The 22,295-nt window shown below is 48.8% G+C and overlaps 1 protein-coding gene across 1 annotated transcript in view; it reads right to left on the bottom strand.

Moving 5' to 3' along the window:
- The window catches only part of LOC309676044 (gamma-aminobutyric acid receptor subunit gamma-4), a gene marked incomplete at both ends in the record, with an annotated part of 36,077 nt that overhangs the window by 3,947 nt on the left and 9,835 nt on the right, over positions 1-22,295 (bottom strand). The window contains 4 exons of the mRNA XM_082488494.1: positions 629-781; positions 2,344-2,481; positions 3,897-3,979; positions 4,574-4,794. Coding sequence (XP_082344620.1) covers positions 629-781; positions 2,344-2,481; positions 3,897-3,979; positions 4,574-4,794 — 595 coding nt within the window. The remainder of the gene's footprint in view (positions 1-628; positions 782-2,343; positions 2,482-3,896; positions 3,980-4,573; positions 4,795-22,295) is intronic.

The raw sequence follows: 22,295 nt of genomic DNA, 5'->3' as shown, positions 1-22,295 counted from the left end.
GGACTCAATCAACCTAAGTTTTTGCCTGCCTCAAAGAGCCACTGCAGGTTGCTGAGGAAATTTAAACAATAGGCAGAGCTATTGCCACGTCCTGGACTCCCACTGTGGTGTGACTGACAGAGAAAGGCTGTACCTACAGGTCTTCCACATCCTGCCAGAGCTTAGGACTCTACAGATACAGCCAAGCAACTTTGCTCATTATCCTACAACCTTCATGTCACTCGTCCTACACTAAGCCCTTGAAAAGTCCTGAGGAAATGCAGAGTACATCCATGTGACAGGAGCCTTTGGCCAGCATTGCAATGCCACAACGCACCCCTTCCCTCTCCCTTTCTGCACATGAGAATACCACATTGTCAACTTGGAAAAGACTGTGGTCAGATCTCAGATCGAGATATAAGAGTATTGTGCTATCCTGAAATAATCCAGCAGTCCAAGCCAGCACAGCTGGAGATTTGGTTGAGCACGATGATAATGTTACAAACAGAAAGATGGAGGAGTGGACTGTCCTCCAAGTAAGCTGAATAATGCCAAAGTGCTTTAAGAGATTTTGTACTCCCACCACTGCCAGTCTGCTGGCCCTGCAGAGTTCCACAAGCAGCAGACATTGCAACAACTCGTCTCTTACCCAGGGATGTCCTGGCTGGTGTAGAGTCTCTCTTGATCCAGAAGGAAACCCAGGAGAGGACAACAGTCAGGATGCAGGGAATGTAGGTCTGAATGGCAAAATAACCCATACGTCTACTCAGGTCAAAAGAAACTGTCATCACCATGTATTCCCCTAGGAAAAAGCAACAGAGACATTGGAATCATAACATGTGGCTTCCTGAAACACAAAAATTGGCAAAGTTTCAGAATTTGGAGTGTTTCTGATTAGGTTTTTTTGTTGGTTTAAGTGCCTGGCCAGCTGGTTTTGTGGCTGGCTTTGGGGCTACCCAGATTATTGGCTTCATGGACGGCTGTGTGGCTGGCTGAGTAGGTTTGGTGACTCGCTGGCATTGTGGCTGGCCTGCTGGTTTTGTGGCTAGCGGACTTTGTGGCTACATGGCTGGCTCTGTAGCTGTCTGACTTAATGTCTTTTTGATTAATTTAAGAGCTGACTTTGTGGTTGCCCAACTGGCTATCTGGCTGGCTGGCTATGTGGCCACCCGGCTGCATTTGTACAGTCCTGCCCGTATGTCCAAGCACATGAAAAGGACACTGGAAAATTTTCAGGGAAGGAACTATAGAGAGTATTCATCTTCAGCTGATTGCTGCAAGGGTTTCTTTTCTATAGAAGCTATTTAGCTGTAACAGGCTACGCGGCCTGGCTTGCCAACTAACTACCTGAGCTGTGACAAAGGAGATGTCCTTCAATCACTTTCATCGAGACTCTGGTTCTGCCCCTGGAAAAGGCATGTGGTGATGTACATCCTAATTGCTCATTTGGCAACTTACAGCTGAGGTTCTCCCTCTTTTACAGAGGCTCCTAGAGAGTATTGGACGAAAGCCACTCGACAGCTCTAGGGTTAGGATGGAACTTGCAAGCAATTACCAAAAAAGAATTACAAACATCAGACAGCCACTGGTGCATTCAAGACACTTTCACTGCAACACTTCTTGTCCCAGTTTGTGCCGCCTTTCTACCTTGGTTAGAGTCTGGCTGCCAGTGTTGGCAATAGCAGCTTTCTGCAGAGTGGGAGAAACACTATCCTGAACTTGCTGCTTCAGAGGGCTTAAAAATATGAGCTCACAAATTTGACCCCACCTGCAGGAACCCAAAGAGGCTTTCCTCAGTTGTCTGCAGGAAGGAAAGGGGATGTGAGCTATTAGAAGGAGGAGCTGAGGGGCCTCCATTCCCTGGTTTCTTCACACATGCAGCCTTGTTCTTGCCTCTTAAAGCATAATTTAGGTGTTCATCAGCTCCACACAACTTTACAGAACGAAAGATGGAGACCTGCAAGTTCTGATTTCCCCATCCCTGTTCCAATTATAAGCATCACCCACGGATCACATAGTACGCACATACTGCAGCAAGAGGGTATCTGAGCTCCATCTCCTCTCCCTCCTGCCCCTTCAATTAGGGATAGCTCCATTCACATCAGCATTGCACCCCACAGTTCACAGATATCAGTGGTTCTGGCCTACCCCCGCTTGGTCTTCCCCTCACCCTTCACCTCCATTACTCCACTCTTCTTCCCTCTAGCAAAGGTCCACCCCTTCATTCTTCATTCTTATGTTTCTCTAACTCTGCTGTCATGATCTTTCTTGATCCACCACTGTGGAGCTGTCTGATGGTTCCTTTGCTTCCTACAAGGTCTTCACCACACTGGTGTTTCTTTGGGCTGTCTCCCTTTGCCTCACCTGCCCCAGTTCTGAGAACTTCCGAGGTGTTCCTCAGCCCTGTGAAGTCAAACTGGTAAAGTCTCCAGGTGCGCTGGTCAGAGACCTCAATGGAGTAGCGCCTCCAGCGATAGACAATCTCCTCACGTGGGTAGCCATCTGGGAAAAGGGGCAAAGATATCAATGAAAAAGTATGTTGTATGCCTCCACCTCATTCACCACCCTGACTGCAAAAGCACTGGCTTCTCACTCTAGCTGTTTTGTAAACATGAAGCTTCCAAGCAGGTATTTCTGATGCCTTTTGTTTAGATTCCCTTAGGCATCCCCACATGCAATGGGAATAAGGAGATAATCTCCCCTCCTGGGCCGCTTCAAATCCTAGGGATGGGAAAAGCAACGCTAGAAATGGAGCCTTTCTAAGGACTGCGCTGGTGGGAATGAGACTTGGGTTGGTGTAAGAGGACTTGCTGGGGCAGCATGGGGCCTCCAGCACTCCTCATGACTACCTTCCAGGAATGAGTACACCAGGAATACAAAGCTGCCAACATGGGATGTAGCATGGCTGTGGATGCTCTGACTATGTCTGTACCTCTCACCATGGGAGCTGATCTATGTATGGAAAAGAAGGGGTGCATTCTCCTTGGAGAAGGAGAATTGGCTCCCGCAGGCTGGAGCATGGCTTCTCCTGGCTCTGGCTTTCTTGACAAAGAAACAAGCCTACTGTGAAGGAGGGACCTTGACAGCTACAAGAGAGTTCCTCAGTGGAGGGAAGGAGCAAGAGCTTGGCAGCTAACTGAAAGTGTGTTTCTAATTATCAAGCATGTATGGCATGTACCATTAATTAGCAAAGAACTAGGGATGGTGGGAGAGGAGGGGATGGTATCTCCTCAGCATGCTGCCTCCCTCTGAAGCACCTCAGAGCGACATGAGCTGCATCTCTTCAGTGGCAGGGGAAGCGGGAGAGGTGAACATGAGCCAAGCTGACTAAATCAGACTTCCAATCAACACGGGGAGATAGGAATCTCTTGGTGCAGAAAGGCTCCCTGCAAAATTACCAGTGGAGATGTGCCAACATCAGCAGCCCTCTCTGCTGATGAGAATGGACACATGGAGACTGAGAGGGGAGGTCTGAGTACTCCTCCCTTGCGATGACCTTGGGTGCAGAAAGTGGGCCTGTCTCTGGGCTGAGGTCTGGAAAGCCAAGCTGTCCCCTCAGAGAGCAGGAGAAGGGGGAAGATGCAAGGCAGTACAGGTGTCATTTGTTTGCCGGCTGAAGGGATATATTCTGTCTAGTAGGTCAGAGTGACCAGAAGTTCAGTGAAATAGTCACCTCTATCCATCCACCCAAATTAAGGAGAAACTCAGAGATGCTGTGAATCTGTTCCTGAAGACCTCTGCTAGCCCAGGAGTGGGAGGATGCTTCAGGGCATGACGGATAATGGCCAAGGAAAAGAGTCATAGAGATTAGGTGAAAAATGTAGCTAGAAGGTAGGATAGTGTCCCCAGAAGAGTTTTACTGTACTGGGATTTCTCTATTTGCCTTCTAAAACTATTTTAAAAACATGTATACTCACAACTAGAAAAAACCAAAGGACAGGAGTGAGTGTCCATTGGGAAATTCTGCAGCTGCAGCAGACATTCAGCCTCGATTGTCAGCCTGAGGGAGGAAGAGAGCGAGAGGGGACTGAGATTATGTGTTAGTGAAGGTGGTTTGATTCCAACACCACAATGAGACAGAAGGATTCTTGCTTCCTTGAGAGAGAAACACTAATTTGTTGAAGATCAGTCTGTTTGCAGAAACATTTCAAAACAGCAGCAAAACAAAACATATGTTTTGATATTTTCAAAGTAAGAAAAAACATCTAATTTTCACATTCAAAAAGCCTTTTTGTTTAGAGACCTTTTCAGATTCATTTATAGGAGTGAGAATTTATGGGAACAAAAGCCACATGTTTATTATTAGAATGAAATAGCTGGACTGACCAACACAATCTTTTAAAGGATTTTGGTTTAGGAAACCATTTGTAGTTTTGACTTTTTTCTAGGTATGATACAGAAAAACAGTTTGATTTTTTGGAAGCCTTCATCCTGGGAAGAGGAAGCTCATTCTGCAACCAATATTGCATGTGTACTCCCATCAGCACTGCGAGACATCTCCACTACTCTGCCCTAGGGCACCTGGAAACCTCTACTTTGACCAGCTCCTTGTTCCCTCGCCTCAGCAGCCAGCTACAGTGCCTGCTGGATGTACCTGAGTGTGTAGAGTACTTTTCCATCATTCCAGATGCGGAGGAGCTGATTAGGAGTGGTTATCCAGTGGGAATCGGCCCGCTTGGAGTTCCTAAAAAAGGTATCTGGGATCCAGATGCGGCTCACCATGTTGGTGTTCAGCGTGAGGGCCTTCAAGGTGCTGTTGAAACGAAGACGCCGGTCATACCATGTCTGAGCAAAGAAGATATCAATGGTGTATTCCTGTGAAAGAGAAGGAAGAAGATGTCTTTCTGAGAGGGATTCAGGCAAAGCAGAGCCCTGTCCTCTGGTCCTCAGGCCACCATTTTAGAGTCACAGCCAGAACATTTGCTTTTTAAGCCTGGGAGCAGGTTTCTAGGTTCATCTTTAGTTCAGGGTCAGGACATCCATGGCACACTTAGCAAGAGCCAAAGACTGTGTGTTGACTAGCGAGCTGAGCCGTAGCATGTTTGGCCTGACGTATGCCTGGAAAGCCAAACCCATATGAACTGGACTTCCAACTCCAACCCCCATATGGGCTTGGACTTCCTCTTGACAGACAACTCAACCCAAACAGCCCTCTAAGCACAGGCGTGAAGGGGCAGTGTGGACATTGGCTGAATCCAGTTCTAAGTTCAGCTACATCTTTCAAGCAGAGGCAAGGAAAGCTACTCACCAGCTTACCGGAGAAGGTAAGCAGACAGCTCTTTCTGTTATTTATTAGGATACAGCCCAGCAGTGCTCCATACACCTAACTCGTACATATAGCAATCGTAGTGTTGTGCATAAACCTAGTGAGAATCCATCCCTTGCTGCAGGACTTATACTGTAAACGGTTTATATGAAAAAAATGGGGCAGTATGGGTTCCCCAGCAGATATACCTTGCTGAAGATTAGAAAAGAAAGCTGGTACTGGCGCAGGGGCTGCTATGGACTCAGCTCTTGGTGCAACCAGTTCAAAATCTGGAGTCTTTTGCAGACAGAAAACAGCTTCCACCATAATGAAGACCTTTGGGTTTGGTGAGAGACAGGGTATCCCAGCTCACCCATAACTAGCATTTCTGGGAAGCAGCTCCTGTCTGGATTGGACTGTCAGTAGTCCACATCATTAGCCCACTGTTCTGCTGCTTGCTGCTGCAAGCCAATTTGCTCCTTACCCTCTTTTTCAGACTGCCTGAGAAGGTGCTAATTAGTGCCATGCAGGAGCATGTCTGGCACTCAGTGGCTGTCTGAACCAGACCCCCAAATCCAGTTCCACCAGACCACACTAAAGTCTATCACCTGCTCCTCACAGTTCCTCTCTGACTTGGACTTTGCTCCCTTTCACTCCTGTTAAACGCCCATGATCATAAAGGCATCCTCTCCCTTTCTCCTCTGGGCAGATACGAACAATGTCTGACTTTCCATCTCTCCCTCCCGTTCGCCTCCTCCCTCTATTGATTTAACTCAGTCAAATTTTTATGACTGCAGCACACCCTCTGTCTGCTGCCCTCACTGCTGGTTCATAGCTGACTTCCCCAAACCATGCTGTTAAAATAGATGCGGTCCTCTTAGCATGCTCCCTTGGGACACCGTGTCCTGCCTGGGGGAGGCAGACCAGGGCAGTGCACTCCCTGCTTCATTTTCCTCGCCCTCACTCCACTGTCAGCCAACTGGTGATGAGTGATTGGTACCAAAAACATTGCTTGCATGGGAATGAGATCATGAAAAAAGAGCATTTGCCATCAGGTGGTCAAGTTACTCTCTGGGCTGACCCTTCATCCTGGTTTGACACAGGGATGAGCGAAAGGGATGGGGATGAGGTTCTAACATAGCTCTAAATGGGGACAGATGCAGCATGTTCAAAGTGATGGTGTTGCCTCCATAGTTCATTTAAAACAGGCATAGAGCTAGGATAGCAGCAGCACTCAAAGCCAAGTGTACAAGCGTTTCCACTGCCCAAAACCAGGAGGTGGAAAGAGCCCATTCCAGCATCTGAATGCTCTGGATCACACTGGGTGCTGCTTGGACATAGGGTATGTGGTGATGAAGGCATGGATCAGGTTGTGAAACAGTGAAATAGAGCCCACAGGTGGGCAAAGATGCACTGGCACAGCTGGGACAAGATGGAGGAACGGCAGCCCAAGAAAATGCCGTTGATGGGAAGAGCCGACTTTATTTTGCTCGGGGACATTTTATTTTCCTTGCCAGGTGTTGGGGCCAAAATAACACAACATTTGACATATTCTCCCTGGCCCCTGCAAACCTTGTTTTAGCCAGTATGAGCTTACATTGCTCCTCCTCAGCAATATTCTGGTGTAGTAGAAAGCAACTAAAAATGCAATGATAAAGCCATGTTAGATGCCACTATCAGTTTCACCTCCTAACTGGAGTCACTTGTGAGATCTTGCTTCTGGGCTGGCTGCTCAGGTCAGATGTCCTGCTGTAAAGTTCAGCATTCGGCCCTGGGATAACCAATGCTAACATTTCGGGAGAGTGGAGGGTCAGCTATCCCAGGGGCTTAGTGTTTGTTATCAAGCCCAGATTTTCAGAAGGGATCAGCCTTAAAGAGCTCCTCTTGTGCCATTCATAGCCAGCCTTTGCAAAAGGTGTAGTGCACAAGTCATTCAGCTCTTCTGAAAAATCTGAGCTGTTATTGTTACTGTCCTGTGGTTTGATCTAATTTCAGTGGCTATTATAAGCACAGCTATTCACGAGGAAGAACTTATTAGCTGAGCTGGCTCCCTTGCTTCCATGTGGGGAACCCATTGGGAAATGTTGGCATTTACAAATGTATTTTCATTCAGAATTATCTGAGGCAAGATTTATACAAAAATGCTCTGGCCTTTGGGAGCACTTTTACCCTCCTGATTCTCTCCCGCATCCCGCTGGGGGGGGAGTGAGCAAGTGGCTGTGTGGGGCTTAGTTGCTGGCTGGGGTTAAACCAGGACAGTTCCTGAAGACTTTAGCACCTGCTCCTATCAGGTGCTGTTTGCACTGGTGCTGAGGAACCTTGCACAACTGCGGCTCTGCATTGATCAGCTGCAGGACAGTGCTCAGACCCTGAGCATCAACCGGATCCCACTTAGCTCTAGGCATCTGACCAAGGTGATTAAAATAGGAGGTGTCTGATCATGGATTCCCTGCAGTCATTAGGGTAGGCACTTCCAGAGGGAGATCCCAATATGAAGCAGTTCAGGTTGTCTTCTGGAAACGCCTCAACTCTTACTGACCTCAGAAGAGTCCAAGTTGATGAAGGCTGAATAGTGGAAGTTTGGCAGGATGAGTTCAGCCCCTAAAACTTACAGCAGTGCTGTTTCTTCAACTCCTCAACTCCTGCACCCCTGTAGTTTCTCTCTGCCACTGATTCATTCTCAAGCACCAGGAAGAGACTTCTCTATACCCCAATTTCCCCACGTGGAAAAAGGTTATTGTAAAATACGCCTCCAACATTACTGTACCATCTGCTGTGCAGCACATGGAGGTTGTTAACTTCTCTGTAAAAGCACGGGCTTTTTTAGTGTTTTCAACAGAAGGAGCTAGTGAAATAAGAGGAATCGCTCTAAGAGTTAGGTCATGCCATTTGGATCACACATGGGGTAGCACACACATGTTGGCATGTGTGCAATATTACATCAAACCAGTCATAAAATACTAAACTACCCGTAAGGCAAACACTGAAGATTGCCTACCCTAAATACGATCACGTGAGTTTATCCGATGCTGAGGAACGCCCTGCAGCATCGCCGCTGCTAGCTGTGTGGGCCTGCGTCCAACTCAGCCTTTCAGCGTGTCCCTGCTGGCCCTTGGTCACTGTCATCACCTGGCACTGCCGCACATCACTGATCAGTCCTTGTTTTCCTCATGTGGGCAGCACAGATGCTGGTGGAAACCCAGTTCCAGAAAATGGTAAAATTTGAAAACATCTAATGGTAAAAAACCTGTCCTGGAGAAGAGCATTTGAGGGAAATAAGGGGATATGAAGTTGACAAGAATATTTCATCTTGGAAGAAAAAAAATAAAACAAAACCAAAAAGATTTTACTGCACTCTCAAACCCTTTCGTTTTTAAAACTGTAGTTTAAGTGAAAAGCTGTGGAATTTCCATGTGAAAAGTCATTTCAAAGAAAACACCAAAATTTTCAATCCGAAAGAAAATAAACAGGTTCAGAAATGAGCCTGAGAGTTGGGAGCTGGCCCCTGTTCCCACTGTGTGCTTCCCTAAGCCCTGCTCCTTGGGTCATCTCAGCCCCAGCCGCTCTGCCCTAACCTTCATGGCCCTGGACCACCTCCCTGCTCCCCATCCTGATACAGCAAGGACATCCAGCCTGGCCCCAGTTAGCTCCTCTCTCATCTCTGTGTGTACGTGCACACACGTGGGAAATCAGCCCATACTTCCAGTTGGATTTGGCCCCCAAAACTCTGCTCTAGACTAAGCTCCACCCTGGGTTCAGAGCAGATTTGAGTTAGGGCCACCCAATTTCAGACTAACAGCTTAAACTCACAGGGTTAGCATGACACAACTTGAAATTAGCAGTTTGTATTTTCAGGTTACCTTGTACACCAATTCAACACAGCTGTGCGCTGCCAGAAGATCCTTTTCAAATGGCTCAAAGCACGGGTGTGTGTGCAGTTCAGCTGACCCATCCCAAGGGTGCAATTAGTGGGTTACAGAGGAGTTGGTACCCCATGGTTCCTCTGTATCCATCTATGAGCTTCTTTCTCTGTGTTCTTTAAGATCTCAGCTTTTCTGACAAATGCCAAAGAGAGAAAGATGCAAAGCCATGAGAGAAAGATGTCTTCATAAATTAGGGTGAAATTAAGGATTTAAAGGTGTTTTTTGCAACTTCACTTGTATTCAACAGCAACAAGAAAGCCTCCAAACAGAGGAGACAGAGACCTGGAAACAGGTTCCTCCATCTTCCTCTGCAGGAGTGAGAGCTTGGAAAAATCCTAAATAACAGTGGGGCTAAGAGATTAATATCCCAGCCAGTCTCATTCTAGCTTTTATTGTTCTGCTATTTGTTTTTATTCATAGAGGCCCCTTCCCTCTGCACCACCAAGCAAATCCCAGCACAATAAAGCTGGCTGATTTCCTGGGAAGCATGGCCAGCACTTCAGGTGGGCCGATGTGAATCTGATGGGTCCATGCTGTCAATCACAGAGCTAAGCAAAGCAAGTATTACAGACAAAGTCTTTGCGGTGCTGCAATTCAGGAAAATCTCAGGAGTTATTGGAGGAGACCCAGGAATGGGGTGTATTTCTTTCAAGGGCTGGTAAGTCGCCCTGCGCAGCTCGAGGCAACCCAGGAAGCCTCTCCTCCAGTCTCCCTCTTTTGCAAAATAGGGCTCAGCCCAAGCATCCCCACTTCAGATAGAACGGCATTCAGCAACTCCACAGCCCTGCAAAGGTGAGCGTTTTCCTCTCCATGACATCGCATGCATCCCTCCCAGCCTGCAAATATCTCTGACAAACCCTGGGCTGCTCCCAGCAGCCAGCTCCATGTCCCAGCGAACAAGCTCAATAATAGCAAAAAGTCTGGACACACTCTCCACACTCAGATAACTAAATAAAAAACCCTTATTTTAGAATAATCTTCAAATCTGATGCACAACTTCTCGTCCCCACAGCTTGCAGGCAGGAAGGTGCTTCTAACATGGCATGTGCAAGCACTCTCCAAAGGCAGCAAGCAGAGAGGACACGTACTAACAGCATCTACTAATGCCTGACACCGACCACTTCAGCGAGCGGTTGGGCAGTGTCAGGCATCTCCCAGTTCTCCCATTAGTTGTGTGAGACACCTCACTTGTGGATGTCTCTCTGTCCCTGCTCTGGGTAAGTTTTATCTCCCCAACACAAAGAGCAAAAGAATATAAGTGTTATTATGTTTCCAAGGTCCTCCTCTCTCCAAATCAGACCCCAGAGAGCCTTCTGGACGTGACGCTGGAGCGACTAGGGGAGCTAGCAAGGACAAAAGGAGCACAGCTCTGATGATCTGTTTTCAAGGTGACACACTGAACTTCCCATCTGTTTCACTTCTGCAGCGACACCGGCACCGCTGTTCTTGTCTGAATGTCTTTTGCCTCTGCCCAGGGACTCAGTTGAGACAGCTTTCTTTTTATAATACAAACTCACTGTTAAAAAACATCACCATGTCCTGTGCTCATGCCAGGAGCCTTCAAACAAGACATGCTGTACATGCTGCTCTGTCGATTGCAAACTCCCCAATCATGGCTTGCTCACCCTCGGAGTTTCTGCAGATGGGAACTGGACAGGGCTTTCAAAACCAAGTGCTGGCTTCTGACATCTCTGCCTGCCTGCTCCCACACACCTCTGCTCGTGCCTGCTCCCATGCATGTGCAAGCAGGGACATCTAAAAGGCAGGCAAGCTTTCATACTCATGACAGCCAACCGCCCCAGACTGTCTCTTTCCCCCCCAAACCCTTTCTTCTGAGCTGTTCCCTCGTACCACCCCTTCCTGTCCTTCAGTGATGTTATCTCCTCACATGCATGGCCAAGATGGCTGCTGATTGCTACAGTGCGTGTTCTTCTTTTCATGGGAACATAGTCTGGCACACGAAGTCTCTCACTCTGAGTCCCGGGGGCACGTGACCTAGACGTGTGTATTTTAGCATCTGATTAACAGTCATTACCCAAAGGATCAAGGAAAGTCCTTGAGTCGAGACATGACATCAGCCAGGCTCTGGTTTATAGAAGCACAGTCTGTCTGTACTGTCCTTGACGAGGTTATTACTGAAAAGGCAGAGGCACGGACACAGGATGCTATATGCAGATGGGGCAGAATTAATTAAAGGGGAAGATACCGAACACTTCAGTGAAGTATTATGCAAAGCAACACAGGGAAGGACCTGCCTCTTTCTTTAATTTTTTTCACCACAGGACAGGACATGGCCTGGGTGGAAAGTCATGTGTAAGCATCTTCTGATGCAAACAAGGATGCAGCCCAGTTACCATGATCTCTTGAAAATGCCTGGGCTGCTTGCAGAGCAAAGCCACACTTGTCCAAAGTCTTGTTTGCGTGTCAAACCTTACTGCTAAAGGCTTCAACGCTCCCTATGATGTTGGGCTTGAAGCAACTTTGCGCTGGAAGAACAAAGCAGGTGGGGAAGACAAGAGGTGAGGACAGAAGCACTTAAGATAACTGGAAGAGAATACTTAGCACTTTGGGCAGGTGCTCTTGTTTATTTGTCCTTTAAGCTCATGGGGTGTTTGACGAGACAAAAAGAAATTTCCTTTGAAAGGGCTAGAAGATAAACCTTCTCACTGCATACAATTAACTCCCCAAGATTGCTCCTCCAGGACTGCTTGGCAAAATTCAGATGAGAAGCTGGAATTTCTTTAATTGCACTTCCCATTCCCGTGCCACCCACTGTGATTAAAATGAAACACTGGGACGGGCAGTCTAATACTGCCCAGGACTGGGAGAGCAGCTGTTGCAGCTCCCCTGTACCAGGCAAAGGAAGGTAGGAGATCCCATGAATCCCCCAAGATGTCCAGTCCTAAACACTCCTGGGGAGGGGTGTCTGGAATGCTCAGCTTGTCCCCATGGAGACACCTGCAAGTCTATGGTTGCCTGGGAACGTGATCTGTTCCTCCAGCTCTGACGTGTTCCTTGCCCCATTGCTCTGTCCTTACAAAACTCACTGCTGGATTCCCACGAGGCTGCCTGCAGGATCCTGCTCAGTTCAGGAGCTGGACACAGCAGCCTCACTGCCTCCTCCCTAGGATGGAGAGGCAGGAATGAGAGCAGTATCTTGTTGTGGCAACAGGGAAATGGCCCTCAGGTGAAGCGAAGGAAGGCAGGAAAGTCTTCCAAACATTAAATGACATAAGTGCCTTCAACTGTCAGAGGCATGTGGCTGTGTAGTTTTGAAGTATTAGAGCAAGCATCTTCCTAAGCTTAGGGCTTGCCAGCTGCGCCTGTCTCCCTGCCTACAACGGGGTACCTCATACAGAAGGGACCACCACTGGCATCACCACTGGGTTTGCCAGACTCCAGTACAACCTACTGCTGCCGCCGCTGGCTCACCAGATGGACTAGGGGGTGTCAACACCACCTCTGAGATTTAGGGTTTGATTCTCATTTACATCCAGTCCCTATCTGGGGTGGGCTGAGGGTTTTGGAGAGGTAGAGTAGTCCACAGTAGTCTGTAGACCTTTGTAAAGATCTCAGCACCTTTCCCTGTATACCCAGGGACCAAACAGCCCAATTGCTGCCCAATTCCCTTTGCTGTTTCTTCATCTTTCCAGACTTTCTTGCATTTTCCCTCTTTCCTCTTCACTACCTGCTCTAGTTTTCTTTCCTCCTGCTCCTCTCCATGCCCCTCTCCACACTCTCTTTGGTCTGTAGCTCACCACTCTGGGAGAAAGGCATTACCACCCTGCCCATAACCCTCCTCAAACAGAAACAGCTTCAATTGTAGTGGCCCTATTTAAGCATCGTGTCATTTCCCACCCTCTTCCCGCCTTCTCATGGGACTTTGTCTAGTAAGGCCTTCCACTCTCCAGGGAAGGGACTGCCTCTCCTATGGATTGAAAGGCGTCTAGTGATCTCAGCTGGATGCCGATTGTCATGCAAAGAGAACAGACAAAGTCCCTCTCACTGCAGTCTTAGGGATGAAGAAATCCCACAGAAGCTGTGCTTTGAGGTCAAGACAGGAAGGAAAGGGTAGCAGAGACAGGGAGCCATAGGAGCTCTGCCTTCCCTGTGGATCAGAGCCAGAAGCATCCTTCCAGTGCAGGAATTGCACAGCACGGCACAGCAGCATGCAAAACCAGAGAGGATAGGAATGGTCAAACAATGTCAGGCAGTGTCCTTCTGTCCCAACAACCTCCTCCAGTGGCCAGTCACGGGAGCTTAGGGACAGAGTATAAGGAGTAGGAAAATCACTACAGCCTTCTAAATATGCCCTCCTTTGTGAGAACCACTCCCTTCCAACAAGCACTGAGCTCTGTCAAACCACCTTCCCTGGAATGCCATCCATTGTACCGGAATGTCTATGCTGGCCAGGAGGAAACCCACTGTTTGCCTGTATAAACCCCTTTCCAATCCTCATCCTCAAGGCAAAAAGCACATTCAAAAAATCTGAGAAAGTTCTACTTTCACAAAAGGGGAGGGGTTTGTGCCCTCTGCAGAAATCCTCACTCCTGACACTGTTCTCTCCTGGCCCCAGATGAAGGAGGAGGTGGGGACAGTGTACTCTGCTCCACTGACTCTTTCAAGGAAACCCGTTTCATGTTGTCTCCCGTGCCCCCTTGCCGTGCTCGCCAGCTTTCTCTTCCTGCCCTGACAGTTCCTTGATTTAGCTCCTTCTCCCTGCTTCGTTTTGTTTTTCCTTTCGCAGTTCTTTTCAAGCCACCGCGAAATCACAGCCCAGCCCTAACGTGATTTCAAGGCAGCACCGGGCTGAGGAAAGCAGCTGGGAGAAATGAATCAGGTTACAGAGAAAGCACAATTTCTTTCTGTCTGCCCTGTTGGGTATTCGAAGGGCAAAGCCAGTGGGACTGCGCTTACCGAAGGGACACCAGGCCAGCTGCCTCTTCTTTCCAGGCATACATCCACACTTCAGGCCAAGGGTGGTGGTCATTTGGAAGCCAGGACAACAGCCACTGGGCAAGCAGAGCTCTGCTGCTCTGGGCTGCTTGTTTCCCATGGCACCTGACAGCCGCAAAAGACACTCCTCAGAAACTGGGGGCTGGTACTCCCAGTCCCTTTTTCCAGCTCCCAACTGTTTTGTAGAGACTCAGCCTACTGCAGATGCCTCCTTTAAAACTCAACCGCTCTACCTTCCCCAGCCACCCTAGATGGCTTTAGCACATCTTTGGGGAGTAGCAAAAAAGATGAAGGCTCAGGTTTTCTGTACAGAGGTATAAGGAATGTATTGGCAGAGCCTGTATATCTCAGAATCATACATACAAGAAACCAAACAATTTTGGCCCTTGAGCTTAGTCCAAGGTTCCTGGGAGCTGAACAGCCCATTCCTTGCTGCTCTTTACCAAATCCCAGCAGTTCATCCTGCCTTTGGCTGTTTGTGATAGCAGCAACGCTGAGGTATTGCCATCTCCCCTCTTGCTGATGCAGTGAGAGAGGACCAGCGTCTAAGCAGCCCCCGAGCTCACTGCAGCAGAACCGGACCGAAGCCTGCAGCCAGCTCCGCAAGACGCTATGTGTGGAGCTCACGTCCAAACAGCCGTGAGCAGCGGGGAGGGAGCTTGGCTTCACGCGATGGCTCGCTCCTCCTTTGCAGTACAAACTGGATGCCCAATATCTCCCATTCCCAGTGCGCTCCTTCCATCCCCTGCCTTCTCTGCAGACACCCTTCCTCCCCAAACCTCCGGTGAGATTTGCTCTGCAAACCCCTCTGGCACACTGCTCCATGCCATGCTACCACTGGAGCTCTTTGTTGGGGCAGGGGGAACCAGGGTCCATCGTGTCTTCTCACAAGGTGCACATTAATGTGACAAACTAAGGCTGCAAGCTCTGGACAGGTCAGTCCACCACTGCCAGATCATGAAAGGAAACGGTTGTCTTTAATATTATGATTCTCTTTGCCTTCAGCTTTTCTTTTCAAGGAGCAAATGAAGAGCAGATCAGCCAGTTATCATCTTAACTTCAGCCTCCTACCTCCCTGTGGCTAACTCCCACAAATTTTTCCCACTTCTCTCCCCCACTGTGACACTTCTTCTCACTACACTACTAAGGTGGCTTTGGGTGTCTGTGGAGGAGAATGACAGATCGAGGGACACTGGTCTGGTGTGGGAGATGTAACAGATACACTGGCAAAGCTGGAGGGAAAGAGAAGCAGATCAGGGGGTAGTGTCAGAAACAAGGCTTACAACGTTTGCAAAGTCCCTGCTCTGACCTTGCCTGTTCCCCAGCCACGTGGAGACATGGTGTTCCCCCACCTACACGCCTCGCTGTTTTGGTTCACACTTCCCACGTGCATCTGCCTGTAGGTGAGCCATTATCACCGCCTGCAATTTTCCTGTTGAGCAAAGCTGATCAGACGGTGAGAGCCATTCCAGCTAACTGCAGGTCAGAGAACAACCCCAGAAATCCTCACAGTAAAGCCCTCTGGACACGAAGAGGGACAAGCAAGGCTTTTACTGAGGTCCCCAGCTACCATCAGCTCCATGCCACCAGCACACACCAAGCCCAGCACCCCTGACCAGCTTTGTTTCCCCCACGCACAGCGCCCCATGCAGCCAGCTCGATTTCTGTGGGGCTTTCCGGAGCTGTTGCGTTGGGAATCGGTGGGGCCGGTCTCAGCAGCGCTGGTGTGAAACAGCTGCAGCGTCAGCAAACCCGCAGTGGGGAAGGATGGGCTGCTGCCGAGCAGCGCGAGGCATCGCGGCAGGCGACTGTGAAGATCTGCCTGCCCACTCACTTGCTGACCCTAACGCGTATCTCCTACCGCCCAAAAGACACCAAGCTGAAGACACAGAGGCATGCGGGAGATGCGAGGGGTTGCAGGGAGGAGCAGCAGAGCGCTGCCTCAGCCCGTGCAGCCCTGGTGCCACGGGGAGGCTCAGGCCGGCAGTATCACCGCTCCACCGCTGCTCGCCTGCAATTTGTATCATGGGCAATTAAACCCTTCCTGTGCACGGAGATGGGATGTAATAGCCTGAATATTCAGCTTTTAACATCGAGGCATGAAGAGGTCCTTGAAGCGTATTGCCTCTGGTCACCCACAACCACTGAATTCTGAGAAACGGTCTCCATTTCATAACAGATTTATAGCAGGCAGATTTCACATCAGCCTTTTAGGGGAGATGGTAGGACTGCTTCATCTGGGGATGCAGGAAATAAATAGAACCAATTTCTACTGAAAAAATGATGTTTTGTTGAAAATAAATTAAAATTGTCAAAAGCTAAAATGAATTACCTCAACCTCATCATTTCATTCAGAAACTTTTTTTTTTTGTCAGTAAGCTAACAAAATATTTTGCTTTACCCTTATTGGTTTTATTCACCCCATTTTGACTTCTATTTTCAAATACTCATTTTCATGCTTTACTTATAGGACAGAATTTATCACCGTATGAAAAGCAAATCGAAACAATCTGATGATACTAAACATAAATATTTTGATAAACCCGTTTTCCCTCAGAAATGCTTAAGAACTTTGGCTGTTTGGCCCAGGTGGGAGGGGAGAGTGAGACTCCCTCCCCTACGATGGTGGCTGTTCACCCTAGACCAGAAACCCTGTCCTCTGACCAGCTCTTTGACTTGGCTCTCACACACCTGAAATATCCAGACCTCTCCTGTGGAGAGATATAAAGCCTTCAGTTCAGATAAATCAACTCTGCCTTAAAAATAATTCAGCCTATCAAGTGACAACTATCGGTACAGCTCAGAGCCTATATCTTTCAAATTTGACACAATAGCGCTTTCCCTTTGACTTGGAAGAATCAATTTAATGAGGTTCAGAGCACAGATCAGTACCCGAATCAAACACATGCTTCCTGGCCTGTCCACGCACACACATCTCCGTATGAAGAAGTGGGGCCGTTGGGGAACCGCAGAGCCACTCCATTAGCTACCGTGCTTGCGATGGAGATGGCTGCATCCGCGCTTCTCTTGGCAAGATGCAGCTGCACGTGGCAGCTCTGAGCCTCAGCCCGCATCTCCCAGGCACATCCCTACCACTGTGCGATGGGCAAGGTCGCATTCCCACCGCCCAGCGGCTGCAGCCTTGTCCACGCCTGTGCATCACGGCAAAGCCTCTTTTAATGCCCTGCCAGAGGGAAAAGCTCCTACCAAACCAAGGAGAGCTGCTAGCTGCCAGGGTTGCCAGGGCAAGGAACATCCCTCCAGCATGGTCCAGGCCCCAGTACAGAGAGTCTCCCGGTCGCCGGAAAACCTTCATCATGGTCTTTTCAAAACCAGAAACCAAATTCGGGGCAGAGATGTCTGGAAAGGGAGACCAGGAGCAGCTGTGGTGGTCACAAGCTGCGTTAGAAAAGTTTTCTGTGAGTAGGGGTGAGGAATCACGAGTTACAATGCTCTAAGGTCGGGCACGATGAGCACACCGGCTACTCGGGAAGCACCTACAGCGTCCTTCCCAGGCTGCCTGCGAGGGTTCAGGGCAAAAGACCCCTTTGCGAATTCAGCCCAGCTTGAGTTTTCTCCAACAGCTGGGATGAGGTGAATACAGGATTGAGCCATTCCTGCCAGCAGAAGGCCAGAAATTGGATTTGTGAAGGAATTTACAAGAGCCGCTTACTTAATTATGAATGTTGATTTATCCCGTGTTGCCCGAGGGCCAGAGGCCGCCCCAGCTGTGGGCAGTGTGGAGGCACCTGCGCGCCAGGACTGACGCGGCAGTCTAAGAAACCTGACCAGCTCCAGCCACATTCCCCATTTAGCGTCAGACTGGGGAGCACAGATGTTAATTAACTTTAGGGCTTTGCTCTCCAGAAATGTCTCAGAAGAAAAGTACTTTCCCCCCTCAGGAGGCTGCTATCCAGATTTTCATATTTTATTTAGCTCCAAATTTTAGAGGCAAACCCCCTGCTTTTTGTTCATTTTCTCTGATAACAGACTCCTTGTGTTTTCTGCACAATAAACAGCCCATAAATAAAATACCGACATGGATGTCACACAGAAAATATCTAGAGGGGATTAGTGTATGTTCTGGATAATAAAAAAGGAGGTGGCTGAATTATTCATAGTGAGTAAATCAGCCTTTCTCCGGTTTGGGAGCAGACCCTGAAACTTGCGGAAGCTCTTGGGATACGTTCAGGATGGGGGTAACTCATTTATTTCATTAGACCTTCTGTTGCAGTTCGTGATTTGTCCCGCAAGTCACACGTGATTGGTGCTATTCCTCAGTGGCATCATGATTTTTTTTTTTCTTAAGGCAATGACAAACGATGGCTACAGGACGGCCACTGCCCTTCTCCGTGTACCCGACCTCACAGCCTCACCAACACGAGCAGCTATGTGCAGAACAGTCACTCTTCTAGCACTTGGGCACACAGGAATGGGCTCAGGTGACTGTTCCTGAACATCAAGGAATCAAGAGATATGAGCACTTTCCAAGCAAATGAGTATTTGTGAAGACTTTATACACGCACCACCAGCTCCGGCGGCACTGAGCCATCACTCAGGTGTGGAAACTAATGGCCAGAAATGGCTATTTCCCAACGTTTTAAATTTCTACGTTACGCACCTTTATCAGGGCCCAAAACCCGACCTAGCTCATTACACGAGTGCATGTCCTGGGTGACTTCATTAGATTTATGCTGATGCCTGATGCTGGCTGCACACCGGGCAGGCCAAGAAGAGCGCGCAGTCCTTGGCAGAGCCTCTCGGCGTGCCTCAGGCATTGCAATCCACCCTAGAAGTGGGTGCATCTGGGCTATTGCCGCCCAGACAGATGATTTGTGAAGCGTTTTTAAGTCCTTTCAGTTGAGAAGTGCTGTGCAACTGCTGGAGTCTATTATTATCAGGGAAGAAGGGGGGAGGTAACAAATTTCCTTTACCTATAGGCTTATCTTGTGCTCCAGAGCAACACATTCAAGCATCTTAAAAAGTGTGCCATTTTCATTTCATTTCCTCCCTACTTATTCCAAAGCAGCCAAAGCTAAGTATAATCAAGACTTAAGTGCTCCTCAGAGCCAGACAATTATTACCGGTCTCGGTTTCCCCATCTACTAAGAAGAAACGACGATATTAACCCAAGCCTTACAGCGGGACGCCGGGGCTGTAACCCAAGGCTTCCCACTGCGGCTCCCACACTAACTGCCTTCCAACCAAGCACAGCTGCCGCTCCTCAGGATGTGGCTCCGCTTCCCTGCGGAGATGCCTTGAACCGCTCTCTGCAAGGGTGGCTAAGCCCTGGGTGGCTTTCGTAGAGCCCAGGTCCTCTCTTGGGGATCTTTGCCCCCGCTGCTGGGATAGCTCAGCCGGTCACAAGCAGCTGCCAGCTTGCTGCACACTCCGATAACGTGGCATCGATGGGGATTTTACTCAAAGAGCTGGAATTCAGCAGCTCGGCCACCCGCAGCTCTGAGCGGGGAGGGAGCAATCCTCGGAAGAGGGTTGCACGGAGAGCCGCTGCCTCCCTGCCCCGCTAAGCCGTCCCTGCAGGGAAAGCACCCGCGAGCAAAGACAAAGCGCCCCAGGTCCCCAAGCTGGCTTTGTCACAGCAGCCCCCTCCCTCACCGCTGCCCCGTGTCAGCTTTACCTCTGAAAGCCAAACCTCCCTCCCCGGCTCCTCAGGATTTACATGAAAGCAGTCAGTGGGGAGTTCTCTTCATTCATGCTGGGCTTATACTTCTAAATTATAAAGTGTGTCAAATGAGGATTTAATTTACATTTAACAAGACAACGTTTGTAAAATAATTATTCATCAGCTGATAACGAATAAACATTTCCCCCTTCCCTCCCTCCCCCTTTTTCACAGTGTTTTCACAAATGCACCATACATGCAAATCTATTAAATCTATTCTGCGGTACTCCAAACGTGGGAAAATATATTCTTCATCCTCAATTTCATTAGTGTGTTGCATGGTAACTAACGCAGCTAGGCACAGCAGCATGAATTTAATAGTGCGCAGCATCTCCTTCCTAAAGAGGGAAGGGGGGAATATTCAACACGTGTATTTGGACATATCACTCTCTTCGGGTTCCAGTCCCGCACTCACAGGCAGAGCTAAGAAAATAATTTTCTGTAATAATGGAGGCAGGAGCTTAACCCTACCCCCTGGAAATCACAGGCACTTCAGAGGCAGCACAATCTGGCCCCTGGTGAACGAGAGAGGCCAATTTTGCTCTTTCCATTTTATTATCATTAAGTGATGAGATTGAGGTGGTGCACGATCCCAGCGGAAGAGCTGTCATCAAGTTTTGCTACAGAATTTGGCACACGAGGGCATCTCCTCACACACACCCCAAAGAGAGGAGTCTCGAGCATCCGAGCTAGCCTTGACCGCACCACCTCTGATCCCAGACACATGAAGCGGGTAACCGAGACAGGTCCCTGGATGAGTGGCATGTCTCCGTTCACTTTGGCCAGGAGGCTACCACAGTGTTTGGGTTATGTTCTCGGTGTTCAACTCCTCGAGCCTCACACTAGGTTTTGCACAAGAAAGGAACAAAAGGACGTTCAACTCTGACCTCTGGGAGGAATTGGAGAAGCTCTGGGCAGGACTTGCTCCATCCCCGAGCTCGGAACAGAAGTACTTTTTCCACTCCCACCCAAGCTGGCTCTCATGGACACTTCACGGACATCCTCAGGACTGAAAGACACTCAGCCCCAATAGTTGGCAACCGCTTTACTTCTACAGCATCATTTCCTGAGAGTTAAGCAACCCTAAAGGAAGGTGATCCAGAACTCTAGGTGCCCTTGACACCAGTTAAAGCTATAATCTATAGCAATAAAGCCATTACAAAACAAAATCAGCAGCAAATCCCTCCAGCAAACAACCAGTCAGCGAAAAAAATGAACCCAAAAAGTCTCCTCCCTCGGTCCCTGCTGCCGCAGCCCTCCCTGGCACCCCTTCCTGCAAGCATGCTTGGGGAACCAAGGTGGGTCTTTGCACCAGGCTCAGCTTAGTGATATACCAAGGACACCTAAACACTGTCTGTGTTAATGGGAATCTAACTGGCCGTCCAGATCCATGACACAGCTTGGAAAGCTGTGGCGCTGTGGGTGATAACTCATTTGGCTTGAGGTGCCGCTGGCCGGCACCCAGTGACAGCAGGCAGGTCTGGAAGGGCTTGTGGCCAAACATGTCCTTTCCCTGCTGGTGTAACTACAGCTTCCCACCACCCTGAGAAGCACCAAGTGCCCCAATCCCACCCAAAGACAACAGGTTCATGGGGATGGGGAGGAAACCCCAGTCCATGCAGGGACTGGACCTGATGGTCCCACTTTTCTGCACCCTTTTCCCTCTCAGCTCATCCTCTTTCAACCAAGCCCTGTGTCCCGCTTCCTACCGTTTAACCATGTCCTAGCTTTATTGCTGGTTACCGTCACATTTTGGCTGGCAAAGCACAGAGGGTCCTTTCCCCAGGGAGGAGAGAACGTAAAATTTGCTCAGCTACCTAAACGGGAAACAAGACTGCCATTCTTGTCTACAAAAGATACCAGGAAATCACTTTACATTTCTTCCCCCTCCAAACCTGCCTGCCTTCTGCTGACTCCTGAATGTTAATGTTATTTATGACAAGTGATTGATGAGGGGGATGCAGAATTCACACCCAGCGCAGGGCATTTTCAAATCACCTATTCATTTTTAAGGACCGGAATCAGTTTTGTATCCTGACATGATTTATCATTTGGAGGTTGAGCAGCGGCTACGCAGGGCTATCTTCCAAGCCCTGACAGAGCATCACCAGGCTGAAGCCAGCAGTGAGTAGTTAACCCTTTGAGGGGTGAGCAGAAGATCACAGGACACCACTATTCAAACTAAATTGCTTAAGTTGGAGCCTTCTATTCCACCAGCATGTCAAACCATCCTATAGCCTTCAGCTTCAGACCATGCTGGTCCAAGCTAACAGCTATAGTAATGCTGCTATATTTCTTAAAAGCAGAACTAGGTTTTTATCTTCTACGTAGCCTGGCTACGTGAAAGGGAAATATTTACGTAATACACTGTCATCACAATGCACCTAAAAGAGATCAATGGGATGTTTCCCCTCCAGTGGACCTTCCAGCCTACACGAGCCACTGTATCTGCAGCAGAGAGCAATCTCACCACAGGCTCAGGAGAGATCTAGCTCCGAGTCAAACTCTG

This window comes from Vanellus vanellus, assembly GCF_965231255.1.
Source record: "Vanellus vanellus genome assembly, chromosome: 10".
Taxonomy (NCBI): Eukaryota; Metazoa; Chordata; class Aves; order Charadriiformes; family Charadriidae; genus Vanellus; species Vanellus vanellus.
The sequence above is the reverse complement of the archived record's forward strand: the minus strand, read 5'-3'. Positions and strand labels throughout refer to the sequence as shown.